Source organism: Cololabis saira, chromosome 19, assembly GCF_033807715.1.
Source record: "Cololabis saira isolate AMF1-May2022 chromosome 19, fColSai1.1, whole genome shotgun sequence".
Lineage (NCBI taxonomy): Eukaryota > Metazoa > Chordata > Actinopteri > Beloniformes > Belonidae > Cololabis > Cololabis saira.
Genome location: NC_084605.1, coordinates 26,868,207 through 26,887,493, shown reverse-complemented (window position 1 = coordinate 26,887,493; position 19,287 = coordinate 26,868,207). Strand labels below are relative to the sequence as shown.

At 39.1% G+C, this 19,287-nt stretch overlaps 2 protein-coding genes across 2 annotated transcripts; one reads left to right on the top strand and one right to left on the bottom strand.

Moving 5' to 3' along the window:
• Positions 1-403: 403 nt before the first annotated feature.
• Positions 404-5,582, top strand: crym (crystallin, mu). The gene is made up of 8 exons (XM_061708603.1): positions 404-634; positions 1,444-1,594; positions 1,691-1,753; positions 1,854-1,955; positions 3,076-3,259; positions 3,357-3,478; positions 3,578-3,662; positions 3,794-5,582. Exons 1-8 carry the CDS (start codon positions 468-470, stop codon positions 3,865-3,867), a joined length of 948 nt encoding a protein of 315 aa, XP_061564587.1. The 5' UTR covers positions 404-467; the 3' UTR covers positions 3,868-5,582.
• Positions 5,583-5,680: 98 nt separating this feature from the next.
• Positions 5,681-9,908, bottom strand: LOC133419427 (ras-related C3 botulinum toxin substrate 1). The gene is made up of 6 exons (XM_061708604.1): positions 9,656-9,908; positions 8,301-8,372; positions 7,499-7,616; positions 6,946-7,008; positions 6,646-6,805; positions 5,681-5,928 (listed from the first exon to the last, which is right to left on the bottom strand). Exons 1-6 carry the CDS (start codon positions 9,688-9,690, stop codon positions 5,798-5,800), a joined length of 579 nt encoding a protein of 192 aa, XP_061564588.1. The 5' UTR covers positions 9,691-9,908; the 3' UTR covers positions 5,681-5,797.
• Between the last annotated feature and the right edge of the window lie 9,379 nt (positions 9,909-19,287).

Here is a 19,287-nt window from a genome sequence, read left to right as displayed (position 1 = left end):
AATAGCTTTAAGGCAATATCGATTGTATGCCAACAAACAAATATGGCAATATAAAGGACACAATTTGATCCAGTTTCACAAGCTGATTTATTTAAACCCGTGATTTAAACTGAGGAAGACGGTCAATGGTTGCGTGAAGCACTCAAGAATAATCCGTTTTTTACGGTGTCAGAGCTTTCTTACAGGATTCCTGACGAGTCGAGTTAAGTTTACTAAGTTCAGAATAGTTGTATTTTGTTAAAAAAAAGTATTGTTTCCCATCTAAAACTACTAAAACTTAGCAGTTTTCAAATATATTTTGTACTTTACACGCAGTGTTGGTTTAAAGTTAACATATCCGAGGCTCCAAAGGCAACAGTAGAGATCCCACTGCTGCGGCTCTTGAACGCACCTCAGTGAGGGGCAAAGCTTGGACTGTGGACTCATTCTTTGTGCTAGAACTCGTCAGACCCTGTGAAGCAGAAGCCATGGCTGAGCCTCCTGTTATCATATGGGAGAGTGAAGTGAAGAACCTGTTGCATTACAGAGACCTGATCCCCCGTCTGGAGGACGCTCTGGGGAAGTTCTCCAGGCGGGACAGTGCTGAGGTCATCCAGCCTGTTCGCACCGCCGTCCCTCTGCAGAAACACAACGGGTAGGCCTGCAGTCTGCTCCAAAAAGCAGTTTGTCAGACAATAAACAGGCTGCTCCTGCAGGGGCGTCAATTGGGTATGGCAAGGTATGGCAGCCGCCACACCTTTGCTTCAAGGGTTAAATGTAAATGTTTGTTTTTTTAAATACATTTATGGGATAACTACAAATGCAAACAAGAACAACATGATCGATTTCACTAGTTATTATACACTGCAAAAACTCAAAATCTTAACAAGAATATTTGTCTTTTTTCTAGTTAAAATGTCTCATTTTTAGTCTCATTTTTATTTTTAATCTCATTACATTTAAGACAAGACTCAAAAACAACCATTTTCACCTGATTCAAGTAGATTTTCACTTAAAATAAGTAGAAAAATCTGCCAATGGAACAAGATTGTTTTGCTTGTAATGAGAAGATAAATCTTGTCCCACTGGCAGATTTTTCTACTTATTTCAAGTGAAAATGTACTTGAAACAGGTGAAAATGGTCAAATAACAAGTTATTTTTCTGGTAATGACTCTTGTTTTAAGTGTAATGAGATTTTTTGACTAAAAATGAGACATTTTAACTAGAAATAAGACAAATATTCCTGGTAAGATGTTGAGTTTTTGCAGTGAGCGAGACTGCATTTGAAAAAGTTCCAATTTTCTTGACCACACAGATAAGCTCCATAGCAGACTTCTGTGATGAGTATTTGCTGGTGTTGATTGATACTCTAGTTAAGTTCTGTGACTCGTAACCTTGCCATACCTTAGCTTCGACTGAATTGACGCCACTGTGCTCCTGCATGACAATTGTTAACTTTTCAGATTCATGGGGCTGATGCCAACATACATGGAGAATGATGGGGTCCTGACAACTAAGTTTGTTTGTTTCTACAAGAGGGAGGGTGGCTCCTCTCTGCCAGCTGTTCAAGCCACTGTGGTGCTGCTGGATCCAGAGTATGGAAATGTCAAGGCTGTGAGTAAAGTTGATGCATGCACTAATGAATCCGGGTTTAGTGAAATATGCAGGTTCCTCAACTTCACTCAGAGCCGTCCTGTTTCTAAACTGCAGGTCATGGATGGAGAGGTCATCACAGCCACGAGGACCGCTGGAGTTTCTGCCATCTCTGCTAAGGCACGTTTTTGTTATTTTATCAAACATTATTTGCGATTCTTTGTTTTTGTACTGTTATTACAACAAAGAACGGTTTGGTCTGTCTTATTGTATCACAAAGCTGCTGATGCGTCCTGGCGCAGAGATTCTGGCCATCCTGGGGACCGGCAAACAGGCCCTGAGCCATTATAACGTCTTCACCGAGATGTTTTCATTTAAAGAGGTATTTGGACAGTAGTAATGTATGAATAGTGAGTATAAACTGGATTATAAATTGTTTGTTCCAACATATGGAAAAAGCAAATCGATTCTGTATCATGCAGATGTATACATCTGTCAATTTCTTTACAGACTAGCTGACATTTTCTCCAGATTTCTGCTCTATATTTTGGAATCAGCTCTCTGTAAAATATGCAACAGGCCAAATTGACCCACATGGTCCCATCCTCCATCATAAATCGCACATATTTATACTCATTTGTGCACATATTTTTTCCCAGATACTATAATGAGATGAATGTTGGTAATGCAAAGATTACAAAAATAAAACCTGCAGAAGGTTATTGCTGCAAGGCATTCATTCATTGTTTGATTAAAAGTCTCAATTGATCTTTTTCACATTTTTTTTTCTCATTACTTTATTTTTGCTTCAGTGCTGCACCTCCCTTGTAGCGCCTTCATAGGTTGATAATTGTTCTTGACAACTGTTGTACGACACTACAATTGGAACAGTGACCAAAAGTTTTGCATGAGTGGCAGTTATCTAATGTGCACTCATGTGGCCACACATTTAAAGGGGACCTATTAAGAAAAACACGTTTTTTTCTTGCTTTAACATATATAAAGTGGTCTCCCCTCAGCCTGCTAACTCAGAGAAGGAGGAAAGCAACCAAATTCTGCAGTGTCTGTACAGCCGCCCGGATGAGCCGTCCAGTGTGATGTGGATCTACGAGCCGTTCAGATTCTGCTCCCGTCGTTACGTAACGACGGGAGCGATTTACATCGGTTGGCCTCCGATGCGTGAAAACACGCCCACAACTAACTCCGCCGGCCGGAGCTTCCGCCATTTTTTCGTCATTCAGGCAGCCAATCAGCACAGAGCCTCATTATCATAGCCTCCCCGCCCACTCAGAATCCCACATAGATAATGAGGTTAGAGAATGGGAAGATAAAGACATGGTTTAGAGGCTCAATTTCTAATTTATTTAGCAAAAACAATCAAAAGCTTGTTTTTAAGACATTCAAGGTCTGTTTAAAATAGGTATTAGATGCCATAATAGGTCCCCTTTAAGTACAGAAAGATTGCCAGACGTGTGAATGTCCAAAACAACCTTTAATTTCAGGTGCGGGTGTGGAATCGCACCAAAGAAGGAGTGGACAGGTTCCTCCGCTCAGTTGGAGGTGCTGTGAAGGGATGCAGCTCCGTGGAGGAGGCGGTGACGGGGGCCGATGTCATCGTGACTGTAACTGGATCCACTGAGCCGGTTCTTTATGGTCAGTGGGTTAAACCAGGAGCACATGTGGCAGGTGACAACAAATTAGAAACACACAGAAACAAAATATAATTTTGTTCCTCCGACTGAATGACTTGTTTCACTGGTTTCCTGCTTTGTTTGTGGAGCAGCTGTGGGAGCTTGCCGGCCAGACTGGCGGGAGCTGGACGACGTGCTGATGAAGGAGGCCGTGGTGTACGTGGACAGCAGGGAGGGGGCAATGACCGAGTCCGGTGATGTCATCCTCTCCCGGGTCAGTCCATCTTTTTTTTATTTTTGTTTCTGCCTGAAAAACTTAACAGCTTCTGATTAACACATGGAAAAGACGTGATTGTGTATCTCTGGTCCACAGGCAGATGTGTTTGCAGAGCTTGGAGATGTGATCAACGGCACAAAAGCTGCTCACAGAGAGAAGACAACTGTCTTCAAGTCCCTTGGTAAGCCTTACTCCACTTGATAAAGTCTTTAATCCACATCAGGTAGGTTTTATATTTTCCCCGTCTCAGTGCATCGAGTCTTCTGGGCCTTTATTCAGTACAACTCTTAATTATCTTCTCTTAAAAAACAGGGATGGGGGTTGAAGATACAGTGTCTGCCAAGCTGGTAATGGACCAATGGACAGCCAAAGCCAAAAAACTGTGAGGCTGCCTCGTAATAGTTTATAGACTTCTCAGTTTTATTTTTATATCACAAAGTGGTCGGGATTGTGGCAAATTTTATGGCTCTGATATCAAATCATTCAAAACAGTTTTAAAACTTGCTAAGATAGATTTCAATATACATCTGGCCGTTGAAACTTTTTGTGTAATGCTGGGTCAGCTAACTGGAATATCTTTAGTATTTCAGTGTTAATGAGTGAAACGTCATCTTGCTGGAAATTCTTGATGAAGTGTCAGACCAACCAATGATGCCAAGCTACGGGATAAGACGGCTGAAAAAAGGACATCTGTCACTTGCAGCCTCCCAAATGGCAGAGTTTCTCTCTTTTTCATTGTAAAATGAGGTGTAATGGCTTTTTAACTGTTGGTCAGATATGAAGTTTTTCCAAAGCACTTCATTACTTTGGAAGTTGATGATTTAAAAGGAAACAAACAGTCTTTTTTTTTTACAATTTCTTAATTATAGACAGAAGATATAGGACACAACTGATTTTTTTCTTTCAATTAATTTATTTGCTTTAAAAAAATCTGCACAACACTATGTGAAATGAAACCACATTTAGTAAGAAAGTAAAAGCAAGTGTACGTTTTCTCTGTGCCATCAGAACACTGACGATGTTGAGTTTGGATTTAGTGGTTCTTCAGAGCACACTTGCTAGTTGATCGTTGCTCATTTAAAAAAAAAAAAAGAAAAAAAAAGATGAGCAGTTAACTGATGGACTTGTACAACAAATGCATTAAAATGAGTTCCAACCTTCAAATGTCACTGCACTGGCTCATTAGACTTCATAAAACACAGTAATACACAGGGTCAAAATGAATGCTTACACACCTTTACGACAACTTGACCATCACACGATGATCAAAAAGCCTTCATAGCACTTTCTGAAGAAGAACTCACCAAAAAGTAGAAATGCTAAACACATCTTCATGAATAAAGAATAAACGAGTGCAACAACGCCGGTTACACTGCACCTTCACACGTCAGTTATAAAACACTGTGGTTTCACAGGACAGAAAGTGATGTTGATGGATTAATTTAGACTTTTGGGAACAACATATTGAGCTGTAATTATGCCATCTCAGTGGCTTCTCAGAGTCCTGTTACTTCCATTAAAGGCTAAACTTGTTATTCCTGGACTGCATGATATCTTTTAAAAAAAAAAAAAAAAAAGGTTAATCAAAAGGGAGGTTTAGTGTTTGTCAGAGGGAAAGAAAGGTGTGAAAGTTGACTGAGTTTAAGCAGCAATTCAGTTTGGTTGGATGACACGTAAACAAAACGGCCCATCAATCAGCTGACAAGAAACTGACAGTGAAAAAAAAGTTAGTTCTTCTAAAAATAAATTTTGCCTAAAATAAATCTTCGTCAAGGCAGCAGGAATCTCTTAGTGTTCAGGGGAAAGATTGCAGTGCAGGATCTCCTTTTAGAGTCAAATCTACAATAGTGTTATGACAAATTCATGTTCAAGTAGAGTTTCTTCACCTTGCCAATGGAAAAAAAAAAAAAAAAAAAAGAGACATGAACGTTTATCTTCCCCTCGTTCTCCTTAATTAAACGAAGATCCTAAATCAAACCTCCCACCCTCCCAATCCCCAAGGCCTTAGCAAAGAAAAAAAACCAACAAACATTATTCCTATCACTCTGAAAGGACCAAACAGATGTAAGAAACTAGATAATTAAAAAGAAAAAAGAAAACCTTCAGCGCTGCGATAATCTGTGAAGTCCTTTCAGATGGAAGTCGGACCTACCACAGCTTCTATGCAAGCATAGACACGAGGTGAAAAAGATATTTGTGGAAACCAAAGACGTCATCTTCTCCCCTTCCAGTGGTAAGTTCCAACTGAAACTGGATTTTTTTTTTTTTTTTTTGTAAATTTGTTTTCATCTCTTTTAACTCTCTATTGGATCTCCATTACAATATTTTGCACTTTCTCCTCCTCTTCTTGACCGGTGGGGGGCACAGGACCGCCCTGATGGCTTCGTCAAACACTGTCTTAAGGCCACGCTGTGTCAAAGCTGAGCACTCCAGGTATTTCACTGCACCTGTTAGTCAAAAGAGAAACAGTCCGTTTAGAAGCACTGAACCATCACGGCACAAATGTTTCTTCTCTCCAAAACCGCACAATGTTAAGTATTAAATTCTAATACTTTATAAAACACTCAAAACAAGTCAACATGGCAGTAAAAATATATGTTGTTGGCATATACAATTAAAATGTCAGATTTTGGAGTACCAATTAGACAATGGTCTCAAATATTCAAGAACATCTGTCAAATTAAAAAAAATTAATAGAAATGTAATTTATAAGAATACTAAGACTGTTATCTGGTACCACCTCTCAGTTTTGCAACATTAAAAACCTGGCAAAGGGTTTTAACTTAAAGTCCTTCATGCAAACACTGTAGAGTATCTAATCGAAAAACAAGTGAACAAGTTAGCATTTAAATAATTTAAACCTCTTATTTTATTCTAAACGATACAAGAGTTAAGGTTCTGCTTGTCCCTCTGCTGCAGTTTTTAGCCGATATATAAATAAGTGAATACAAGCACCACTCTGAATCTAACAAAATTTTTCATATTGTAAATCTAATCCAATTTATGTAATCTGGTGAAAATGTAACTTCTGCTATTTTTAACAAAACATAATGATGTAACTTATTTACAACACAATAACAGCACAGTCCCTTCAAAACACCATGGTTGACTATTATGAAGTTAGGAGTGAAGTGAAAAACAAAAAACCCCAAACTGTAACTAACTTATTTCTTTAGCCATGGCCAAGCCCTGAGGGTAGATGATGGGGGAGAGTTTCTTCTCCTTGAGCTTTTCAATGGTGTCCTTGTCGTCTCTCAGATCCAGCTTGGTGCCCACCAGGATTATAGGCGTGTTGGGGCAGTGGTGTCTCACCTCAGGATACCACTGCAGGAGGACCAAGTTTGTGACATGCAATAAGGACGGTATCAGGGCAGGATTGCTGCTAAAAACTTTGTTAACTGCCCTTATAATTAGGAAGCCAGTCTGATCTAAACACTCAGGATCAAAGAGTAAACTGTTCTCACCTTGGCACGGACATTTTCAAAGGAAGCTGGACTGACCAGGGAAAAGCAAATCAGGAACACATCCTGAAGGAGAAATGAGAAGATCAACAACATATTAAAAATCATAAGCACAGAGAACACAATTTACAATTAAATATCAAAATGAATCAACATTACGATACTCATGTTAACCGTACAGTTTTTTATTGACCAACTCACTACATATTTTCTAAACTGGACTGGTCCTGTTTGTTTAATAGAGAGTGATTCTCGCTTCAGCTCTCTCCAAGTCTTTGGCACAGAGCTCAGATTGTCATGAAGACAAAGAGCTGCTTTTCCCTTCCTTCAGGCCTCCTCCAGACAGACACTGTATAGGTACTGTGGATACAAGTCTCTACTCTGCTGAGAGCAAGGCTGTCTCCAGCATTAGTCCAGAGAATAATTACACTGCTGGCAAAGTGAAGACTGTGTTCTTGCTGACACCATCCAGCTGCCACCAATCAGCACAGGACACCGTACAGGGATAAACCCTATTACTGCTGTGTGTACACATGTACTCTTTGTAAATGCGCACCGTCTGTGGGTAGGACAGTGGTCTGAGTCTGTCGTAGTCCTCCTGTCCTGCTGTGTCCCACAGGCCCAGGTTCACGGGTTTTCCATCCACCATCACATTGGCAGAGTAGTTATCGAAGCTGCAGGTTGAAGGAAGACCATTTGATTAAAAATAAAATACATTTGTGTTTTTTTATAGTGTAATACTTAGTGTTGTCCCGACACTAAGGGCCCGATCATGGGCCCGATCACGGCATTTTCAAAACATCGGTATCGGCCAAAAAAGTATCGGGACATACCTAGTTATTAATGTTTTTAATATATATTAAATCGCTTTATATATCCTTCCATTTCGTCACCGACTGGAAGTGACGATGTAAGCGAAACTAACATGGTTTACATGTTTGAATTGTGAAATTTTATATATGTTCATAAGCTTTGTTGAAATATATGTCCATGTTGTTCTCCAATGGACAATAAAAGAAACTTGGGATAATTTGAGTTTTAGTCCTTTTTTTTAATTTTTTTTATTCATTGCCAAAATGTATCCGATCGGGAAAAACTATCGGAAATGTATCGGGAGCCAAAAAAAGTGATCGGATCGGGAAAAATGGGGATCGGCAGATACTCAAACTCAAGTGATCGGGAGTTAAAAAATCCTGATCGGGACAACCCTAGTAATACTAGTTAATGTCAAACACAGATATTGCTGCATCACATCTTCAGGCTGTTTTCATCCCCATAGCTATAAAGTAGTGTATGTGTGTGTGTGTGTGTGTGTGTGTGTGTGTGTGTGTGTGTGTGTGTGTCTGAGTGTCACTTACACTGTGGGGATATACTCTCCAGGGAAGGCATTGGTGGTGTAGCTGATGAGTAGGCATGTTTTACCCACAGCCCTGGGAGGAGAAAAGATGAAATAACTTAAGTGTCCTTTGATTTGCAGTTCTTTTCACCACCTGCATAAAAATACAGATTCTCAAGTGATACTACACATCAATGATCAAAGTACCTTTCAAATCAGTCTATCCAGCCCATCTGGTAAATATTTCAAGTCAGACAGGTTTAATCAGATCCACTAACTTTCTATCTCAGTTAGTGTAAGGAGGAGGGGAAATCAGAACATGTGAGGTATATCAAATGTAGCATGTTGTGAAACTGGGTGGAGATCGTGATGCTTGGTAATTGATGTATCAATACCCTGAAAAGGGGATTTATCTTTTCTTTTTTTAAATTTATGTATTTTCTAAGTTAGTAATCACTTCAGATCCCCAAATACGTTCTCAATCACAAAGTGTTGGCTTTTTTTTCATAGTTATTCTGTTTAATATTAAACTATGTTTATCCTGTGTGGATTTTAAATACCCACCAATTTAAAAAAAAATACATTGAAGATGATCAGCTTTAAATTACATGAAAACCCAAACTTCAATCAAGCAATCCTGGGCGTGTGTATTACTTTGTTTACAGTGAGTATTGATGTTAAAAGTTTGATACTTTCAGATGTGAGAACCTGTTTTAATTATTTTTTTGTAGGATTGGATACGTTCAGCTTATCAAGTCTAAGATATATTAAGTGTAATGGGTATTAGTGGGAGGTATTGTGATTTTGTAGCCTCAGAGAACCACATACAAACAAATATACAAATAAATAAATGCACACATCACAAATAGCTGCTTGCCCCAAAGGGCAGATTCTCTGCAGTTGCAGAAATGCCTGAAAAGGGAGGTCACTCAACTAATCTGTGGCACGAATACAAAAGCATTTGCTCAGAAAATAAAAACTTCCGACTCATTGAATGGCACATTTCCAAAAAACCACAGCCTGCGCAATTTATGATCAATGTTTTTCTGTGACCCATCGAGTCTCGACAAACCGGAGCATGTAGAGAAATAAATCTGACCAGCTGGAGCGACGCAGCAAAACAACAGCTGTCGCTCGACTGGCATGTTAAATCTGATTTATAGTCCCGCGTTACACCGACGCAGAACCTACGCCGTACCCTACGGCGTATGCTCTGCGTCGATTTAACGCAGACCATAATTCAGGCATTAGTCCGGGCCAACTGTTGCCAACTAGGTCAAACAAACCAGGGAAATTAGCTTTTATTAGTCCCAATGTGGGGCCACAATATTAAATTACAGGAGGGGAAAATGAGAAATAAAATGCACTTTGACCTACCCGTCCCCCACCACCACACACTTAATGGCCTGCATCGCTCTCCCTTAGCCTGTAGCTGACGGAGCTTATAAACCAGTCCTGCTGCGAGGAAAAGTCCGCCTGAAAGTCGGTGATCTGCGGTCCCAGCACTTTGAAATGTTGCTGCAGAGATTACTTCATTTGCCCAGCCCTGTCAGGAGAGACACCCGTTGTGAAACTCCAGAGTTGTAAACCACGTAGACAACACCCAGAATTGAAAAAACTAATCTGCAGACAAGATTGAGGGAAAAACGCCCACTGAGTTGGAGGCTGAGAGTCACTTCCGGTCCAGCCGGGATGGAGACATACTGCCACCTAGCGGTGAAGCTGGCAATAGGCAAGGCAAGTTTATTTGTATAGCAGAATTCAACACAAAGTTATTCAAAGTACTTTACATCAACATTAAAAGTGACAAGACACAATTAAACAGTAAATAACAAATACAATTATGAGAAAAGAAGGTAAAATAATAAAAAGCACAAGTTGCTGAAAACTAAGGGCAGTAGAGTACCGCAGGTACACATCTCATTCGCGTTTTTCAGAGAGTATTTAAATTTAATAGTATGCTTAAATACCAAATAAATGAAATAAAATGATAAGAAAAGAGGTAAAATAATAAAAAGCAGAAGTTGTTAAAAAGTAAGGGCAGTAGAGTACAGCAGGTAAGTATTAAATTTAAGAGTACGCTTCAGTAAACAGTAATGTTTTTAGGCCTGATTTAAAGGATCTACAGTTGGAGCAGACCTCAGGTCTACAGGAAGTTTGTTCCACCGATGAGGAGCAGAATAACTAAACGCTGCCTCACCTTGCTTGGTTCTGGTTCTGGAACCACAACAAACCAGATCCAGATGAACCTCAGGGGTCTGGGAGCTTCATAGGGAACTAACAGATCAACCAGGTATTTTGGTCCAAGACCATTCAGTGCTTTGTAAACCAGCAGTAAGGTTTTAAACTCTATCCTTTGACTCACTGGAAGCCAGTGTAGTGATTTCATGACTGGTGTAATATGGTCCAGTTTCCTGGTGTTTGTTAGGACTCTGGTGGCAGCGTTCTGGATCAGCTGGAGCTGCCTGATAGATTTCTTGTTAAGGCCTGTAAAGATGCCATTGCAATAATCCAAACTACTGAAAATGAATGCAAGTTTTTCCATGTCTTGTTTAGACAGAATCCCCTTAATTCTAGCAATGTTTTTCAGGTGGTAATAGGCAGATTTAGTGATAGACTTTAGATGGCTGTTGAAGTTCAGGTCTGAGTCAATAATTACACCAAGATTTCTGGCTTGATTTCTAGCTGTCAATAACATGGAGCGAAGTTGAGTGCTGATCTTTTCCCCTTTCATTTTTAGGGCCAACAATGATCTTTTCTGCATTTAGCTGGAGAAAATTCTGGCACATTGATTTGATGAATACATCAAATCAATAAACTCACTCCCAGACTTAGTTGTGCTTTCAAATCTACCTACAAAACGCAGGATGCTGCATTGTTATTGTAAGAGCCATTTGTTTTGGGTTTGAATTATTTATGTTTGGATATGTTTTGGCACTCTCCATTTTTTGTGATGGTCAAAGGTTATCAGATTCAGATTCAGATTCAGATGACTTTATTAATCCCTTTGGGAGGTTCCCTCAAGGAAATTGACATCTCCATCTCACACAGACATCACTGTCATTTACAAATCAAACACCCAAAAATCCAAACACCCACATAAAGATAAAAAGCAATTAAAAAATAAAAATAAAAATAGAAATAACATGTCAAAACAAAAAAGAAAATAAAAAGCGCAGTGCCATAAGAAGAATTATATGGATAGAAAAAGTGTTGTGTAATATTGCACAAGTTATTGCACTGTTATATAATTAAGGTGATGAATGAACTCAGGTGTTGCTGAGTAGGAAGCAAACAGTTTTTTGACTGTGTTGTATTGTAAATTAAAAAGAAAGATTTGTATGTTTTTTGGAGTAAAGAATTGAAACACAGAACTGGACAATGTGGACACATTTTGTTAAATTGGAAACGAAGTGTCAGTAGAATAAAGTTACTCAATGGAAACAGTTTTGGACAATTGCATTTATTGCACGCGTCACAACAAGTAAAACCGGCAACCAGTGGGGACTTTCCTTGTTGGTATGCAAAAGGGACCATGTATAATGGTATACCATGTGGATACCATTAGTTTTGAATGTATATAGTCACTAACCTGCCAATTGTGTGTCAAAGCAAACTTCCAGAGTTGATTGTAAAGTTTAATTAGAGACCGAAATGATTTGTGTTAAAGCCATTTTGATTGAAGAGAGATTATGCAGCAAAATGGCAGTTAATGTAATCACTTTTAAGCCTGTGATGTGCAGATGGTTCCCGACAGGCTTAGCAAATTGATTTTAACTCTGTATGTGTACAAAAAGTATATGAAAAGGACAGTTTGTACAGGTATTTCCATGTGGTTGACAGCACTTTGCAGCACATTAGTTCAGTTATAATATAATAATTATAATATAATCAGTTATAATGATTTGAATTAATGCAATTGTATTTATTAGGGTAGTGTAGAGCAGTGCAATGCCATTTAATTACCATTTGGTTCCTCCTCTCCTGGTTACCCAGACTCTGGTCCAACTCTTGCAGCTCAGCGACTGTCGAGCAGGGTGACTGCAACATTTCTTCAACTGCAACAGAGGGAAGTGACTGTGAGCCCCTTGAGAGGTTGAGCAGCTCCTCCACTTTACCCTCTGTTGCATCAATCTGCTGTGCCATATAGATGTCCCGATAGCTATGGAAAAATTGATGGTGTAACTTTTAGTGGTTTATAATATAAACACACGTATACACACACATTTTTTTTTACACACAAACTTGCATATGTAAAACAGTTTCTAATTTTTTTTAACAAATTAAGTGAGTCTTCTTACCTCATTATCTCCATGGCTGGGTCACCTCCCTCTGTTTGATGAGTTACTCTCAAATTCTTCTCATGAAATTGCATTTAATTCGAAATTTTACCACAGTACCTCCAAGAGTTTGAGATGTAGTCAGACGAGTTTTCATTCCAGTTTGTCCATCCAGCACTGGCCGACCGGCTGGTCTCCTGTATGGTGTTGACTCAAAAGTAAATATTGGTCAGTTGATTTATGGTAGGTTTCTTGCACAAGCCATTGCAAAAGATGAACCACTGCTGTTACATTAGACAATTGCGTTTTAAAACAAAACATGATTTTTGTATTGTAGCCCAGAGAAGTTGTAATGCAGAGATACAGTATCAATAGAAATGCTTGGGTTTTGTAAAACCAGTAAGGTGGCTGAGTAGCCTACACGACTTGTAGTTCTCAAGACCGGTCTCAAGGTGACAGAATCTTGTGATCACCAGTTCTTCCTCTTGTTAATGTACAGTTTTGGAAACTATTTGAATTTTGCATTTGATTTAATGCATGTTTTGATTAATTACAGTATTGTGTTTTATAATGGCCTTGTTTGAATAAATATATGGAATCATTGGTATCTTTAATATTTAAAATTCACATTTAATCTACAAATGAAGTACAATTTAAATCTGTAACGATTACTATTCATTAGACTTTTCTGAGGTGGAGGTTGGTGTTGGAGGCTTGTTTTGTTAGATGACTTTGAGACTAGTTAGTAGTCGTGTCAATCCTTAAAAGCACCTGGTCAATCCTCAAATAGAGTAGTAATAGCAGTAGTGCAATTGCTACACATATTTGATCTAAGTTAATCGATGAAAACAGTTATAGCGAGTTCATGAATTGTCTGAATTATTGTGCCTGCAGTTGAATATGTTTTCTAAGCAGCTGAACCCAGGATGGCGCTTATGCTCTACAACTCACGCAAGATGACAAAATAACAGGGTTTTTTTTGTTTTTTTTCGGGGTCGGTTTTGAGGTGAACTAGTCTTGGTCTTGTTACTCTCTGGTCTTGGTAGTATCTCAGTCTAGTGGGTCTTGACTACAAGCCTAGCCTACACTATACAACCCCTTCATGTATGCTTCCCTATTCACTTACCGATGACTGCTCATTGCAAGATGGCTGCCGAGTGGCATTGTGCACAGAAGCAAACAAAAGACTCAAACAAAGCCGGAAAAGGCCGTCCGTATAAGGGCAACCCGCGCCAAAATACAACCTTTTTGTGAATGTACCACTCAAACTTACGTTAAACAAGACTTTGAAATACTGGCTGCCAAAATAATTTAAATAATCGGTACATCTTATGTGTAACATGAACTCAAGCAGGTTACACGAGGACACAAACTATGTGGCAAAGCATGCACGTTGTGCACAACAGCAAACAAAAGAGTCAAAGTGCACCACAATCCGTCCGTGTAAGTCTAGCCAAAATACAGCATTTTTGTAAGGTTAAACTTTCATTAAAAAGCATAAGCTTAAGAAAATGCACCAGAGAGAGCTGAGGGGAAAAGAGACACCAAAGCCCAAGAATAGGTTCTTTCAAAACTTCAAAGCTGCAGTAAAGCTGTGCAAAGAAGTTCTGCAGGGCTAGACTGGGCCACGTAGTACATAAGTTACCTGATTGCACCAAACCCACAGGCAGTCTCCACCCCAGTGAGGCTAGTGTGGAACAGCAGCCAGAAGCAGAGAGGCCTAGGTTTGAACGACATACTGATCAGAGGTCCTGACGTCCTGAACCCAATCAGAGCTGTCCTGCTGAGGCTTCAAGCTGGTGCCTTTGCTGCTCTCGGTGACATCCGTAAGATGTAAACTCTGTCTGGTTGGAAGAGAGGGAGGTCGACCGGCACAGGTTCCTGTGGCGGGACGCAGTAAATGTAGAAATACAAGACTTTGCCATAACAAGGGTCAATATGAGAGATAAACCTGCTGGTTACATAGCCCAGGTCGCCATGCGAGAAACTGCCAACTTGCCTTCATTCAACCACTTCAAAGAGGAAAAACTTGTGATAGAAGACGACGCATATGTTGTTGACGAACTGACCTCTCACAATGACTGGAACTCCTCATGTCCAACATCAAACAGATCCTTCAAGCTGGAGCATTCTTCATGAAGCCCTGGGTCTACTCTGCTCAAAGTAGGAGGAAGGAACCGGCAGATGAGAAGGCCATGATCCTGCCAAACCAGCTCACTGAAGGGGATAACAAAGCCTTTGGCCTTACACTATTGAAGATGACAAGCTTCATGTCATGGTTCCAGTGAACTTCTCCAAGAGGAAGAGGAAAATGCGCCTTGGTCTGGACTTACTAAAATATGAAGTTATAGGTTTTCAAGTGTGGAAGGTATGCAGGCGTGAATACACTTGACAAATGCAGTCAAGTGATATTTACATTTATAGCACTGGAATATTATTGGTGATACCCAAACGTCACCCAAACGTTTATAGTTTAAGATTGTTGTGTTTATAACCAAATCGTAACTCTAGCCAAAACATAAACTGGAGCAAAGTATGAAAAAAATATTCTGAAATTAAGCAGTGGAAGCAAAATCTAGATAAACAAGTTCAGTGGTCAACATTTTTATAGTCAACTGAAGAATAATATATTTTATTGAACCCTGCCACAAAGGTTACTTGGAGTTTCATATTTATTTTGTGTTAAATTTCAAGAAAATGTACCTCTGTGGTTTTTAATTAAGACCTGTTGTGTGTATGTATGTATGAAAACAAATGAGCAGTAAATCACTAATTCTTTCTCACCATCTGCACATTAACATCACTTAATGGCTGAGTATATATTCTGAAACAGAACAATCGCACTGAGAGGAAGTGATCTGCACAGTTAATATTTTTACTTCTCTCTGTTTAAAAGATAGGTTCATATTGAGCAGTCACTACCTCAGCACGGTCAACTGCAGTTTAGAGTATGAACACTAGAGAGAAGACTTTCTTCATTTCAGTAAAGGACAGAAAACTTGCAGAATTTCATCCATCAATTTGAAGGGAAATAAAAATTATAAAAACGTATTTCTTGGATTCTCGCTTCACTTTCTGTCCCACTTAAAAAATACCATCAGTTTCATTCTGGTATCCTCAAATCTAGCATTAAGAAACATTAATATGAGATGCATCTACATAAAAAGGGGGTAAGAACAGGGGAGCGAGATTAATGAAGGGTAAGTAGAATCATTGCCGTCACAACGGGGAGGCTGTAAAACACAGCGGAGGAAGTCATGCTGCAGGATCTCTGTGTCAAACTAAGAAAAGACACCAAATGAAGGAGCTGCCTCAGGCACTGTTTGCATGGCCTTATATCAGAAGTTTGGTTTTAATGGGCTGTATGCAGTGTCTGCAATACACGCAGAACAACAACACTACCACATTTAACTAGTTTCTTTTTATTGAACTTTTGTTCGGCATTTGTCTCTGCTGATATTTCAGTTTACACGACCAGAACATATGGCAGCAGTTTATTTGGCTTCTTTGGGCTTTTATTACAGTGTTTAAGTGGATTTTCAAATTTAAGATGTAACAAAGTCCTGACCTTCTCCCTACTTCAAATCTTCATGCCAAGCTAGAAACCCTTGCAGATCTTAGAGTTAATTGATAAAAAAAACATGATATTGATTTTCTCAAATAGCACCTGGACTAAATCCACATATTCTGTCTTGTGTCAAACTGTTAAGCGTTTTTTTTTCCAGAGCTTACATTATTCACATTTCCTTTTGACAAGTTTAGTAAAAAAAAAGTTAAATTACACCTTGCAATGGGGTCGCTCTCATAAAAGGGATTAAAAATTATCCATATCAGCTGATGATAAATCATGTAATTATCATTTGTTTAGTTTCTAATTGGTTTTTATTCAGAGAAAGATCTGACGTTTGACAAGGGGACTATTTGAGTGTTTTCTTGTTATAAAACACCTTTGGAAAATGCATTTTTAAGAATATTGCATTTGTCACATGAGGAAAGGGGTTATAACAAGACAGAGCGTTACTAAAGTGAATTTGGTGAGTCTTCGAAAACGCAAAGCTCAGACCCCTGCTGCCTCAGACCTCAGACTCAGGCCTCAGACCTTCTCTTAAAACTGCAGTTCAGAGACAAATTTAACTGCATCATTACATTCAATCATTAGGTCCCTAATAAGCAAAAAGATTTAATGACCCCTCTCATGGTGTCATCATTTGCATAAGACTTGGACTGACAGGCTGCAGTCATCAGTTAAATGCCTCCTGAATGTTTTGTGGGGTGTTTTGTACTGTTTTTTGTAACAACAGGGTACGTGGGATGTCTGCTATCACGTTCTGTAATTTAGAGAAAGTCAACATTTTTAATGGAGTGAAAGCTAAATGAGGCCACCAGGCGCATGGCTGCACCCTGCTGAGACTTTGGCATTTGAGCTGCTGTTATCTTCTCATATGATCAATGTAAGCCCACAGCCGCAGTAACGGGAGATAACAGCACTTCCACGATGATTCAGTCGCCCAAACAGTGACAAGTGATAGGCTGTGAAGAGAATTGATCTATGAATGAGAACCTGATCAGAAAAATATGCAAATGTACAATTTGGATCTGATAACTGAGTTTCGTAACTCCGACTTTTTTCCATCCAAACAACTATAACATTTTGCCACATTTGACAGTGCACACACACTGAATGCACAAAATATAATAATAAATCAGCTCAATGCACCAAATTGTTTGAGAAAGCTTCAGGAAATAAATTGGTTTTCTAATGTTCTTTGAAACTTCTCAACTGCTTCCGGATGGCACCACTTCAAACATGTTGTTATGAGCCAGCGGCAGCAGATGTGGAGCTGCCTAAAAATAGATTGCCCCCCCCCCCCAAAGTGATATGCAGCATACAAAAGCTTTAGTCACAAGATCAAATGGGACTTCCACACAACTGCCTAACTGCCTGTGTTTCTGATGACATTCTGAAAATCATCCATGGACCCTTTTGACCAAATCAGATGTGTGATGAGTCAGGTGATGCTGCGGGAGGTGAGATGGGAGCTTTCCACCCAGCTAGGATGAGCAGAAGAAAAAAAATGTGACACTTTGCTCTCAGTTGGAATGACACCTAACATGTTTACTTTCTCCCATTGCTGCCTCTGGATGTGAACGTTTCTCTTTCTCCAGGTTCTCTTCTGATATTTATCGACACTCTGTAACTCTCTCAACCGCTGTGAGACAGGAAATGTGTCACATTACTTGCACAGCAGGAATGTGAGAACTTTTCACATTCTTGAGATGCCAAATAGGCTCAAACAAAAAAGATACGACCCAACATTGACCACTGATTTGTAAAAGAGAGCTAGTATATATATATATATATATATATATATATATATATATATATATATATATATATATATATATATATATATATATATATATATATATATATATATATATATATATATATATTGTATTTTTATTTTGCAAAGCCATTGGGACTACTGAACTGAAATACAGGGGTTGATACATCAGGTAATCAGAGCTGAGCAGCCATTCAACAATCAGCGTTTTTCAGTCACAGAAATGACTCGAGCTTTATTTTTGAGCCTCATTATAAAAGTATGGGTCACGGAGCACGCTACTTTCTTTACAAAATTGCCGCTGCATTACCACAGCCAAGAAAAGGTCACTTCTTTACCTAGCGAAAGTTTTGGATCAGACTTTTTTTGTATTGAAAATGAAAGTCCGACTGAAGCCCTAATGAGGCAGCAAGTAGAAATCTTCCTCACAGACATGAGGGTGGCTGGGGAACAATGTGCTTCCAGTGAAAAATAAAACATTTGTCTTCAACTGGCCTCTAAGTGGTCAGTGGTTTAATGTTTCCTTTAATAGAGTGGATTGTTTCAATGCAGAGAGCTTTGTCCGGGCCCCCCCACCCTTCTATAGCCACGTGGAAACTGGATATGTGCCTCTTCCTGGACTGGTCTGCACATTTAAAGCAGGACAATTCCCAAAACTTACAGGAATCCCTGCCTTGATACCCTATATAGCCATAGAGAAATGATGATGGTGATGACGATGAAGACGCCATATTTCCATGTCACTTCCTGCAGCTTCTCTTTTAAGATTTGCATGAAACCAGCTGGGGTGATGTGCCTGCAGGGAAACCTCCGAGGAGATACTCATTGGAACGTGTTGCAATCCTGTGCAGTCAGTGTTTGTTTGTGCCTGCAGCATTTCAGGGAAAAAAGGAAGATATGGGAAATAAAAGTATTTTATTGGAGTGTATGTGGTGTTGTCAGTTTGGAGTAAATAAGTGAGAAATAATAAAATGCAGGGATGGTTAGTCCTTGTGATCCAGAGAGAGAATTGGATAAGAAGTATGTGATCATATCATAAGACTGAACATAAGACTCTATTTGACACTGAATTAAAAGATATTTCAGGGTAATTAAACCATAGATGTCTGAATTGAAGCAATGAGCATTTGATCTTTCCAGGCTGTGTAATTTAAATGTACTCTTAAGTGTAATTTTTTTTTATTCATGATACAGTTAAGATTGTTCAATAGTTTGTCTTTTTGTTATTGATTGATCTGTCAATAATTTCTGGATTCATACAAAAATGTCTCCTAATTGTTTGTTATTCCAGTAACAATGAGGTCACTCATTGTTACTTCATTGTACAATGAAGACATGCCTCAGTTATGTCAGACAAGCCCGTCCTGCCAGCAGATGGGTTTTC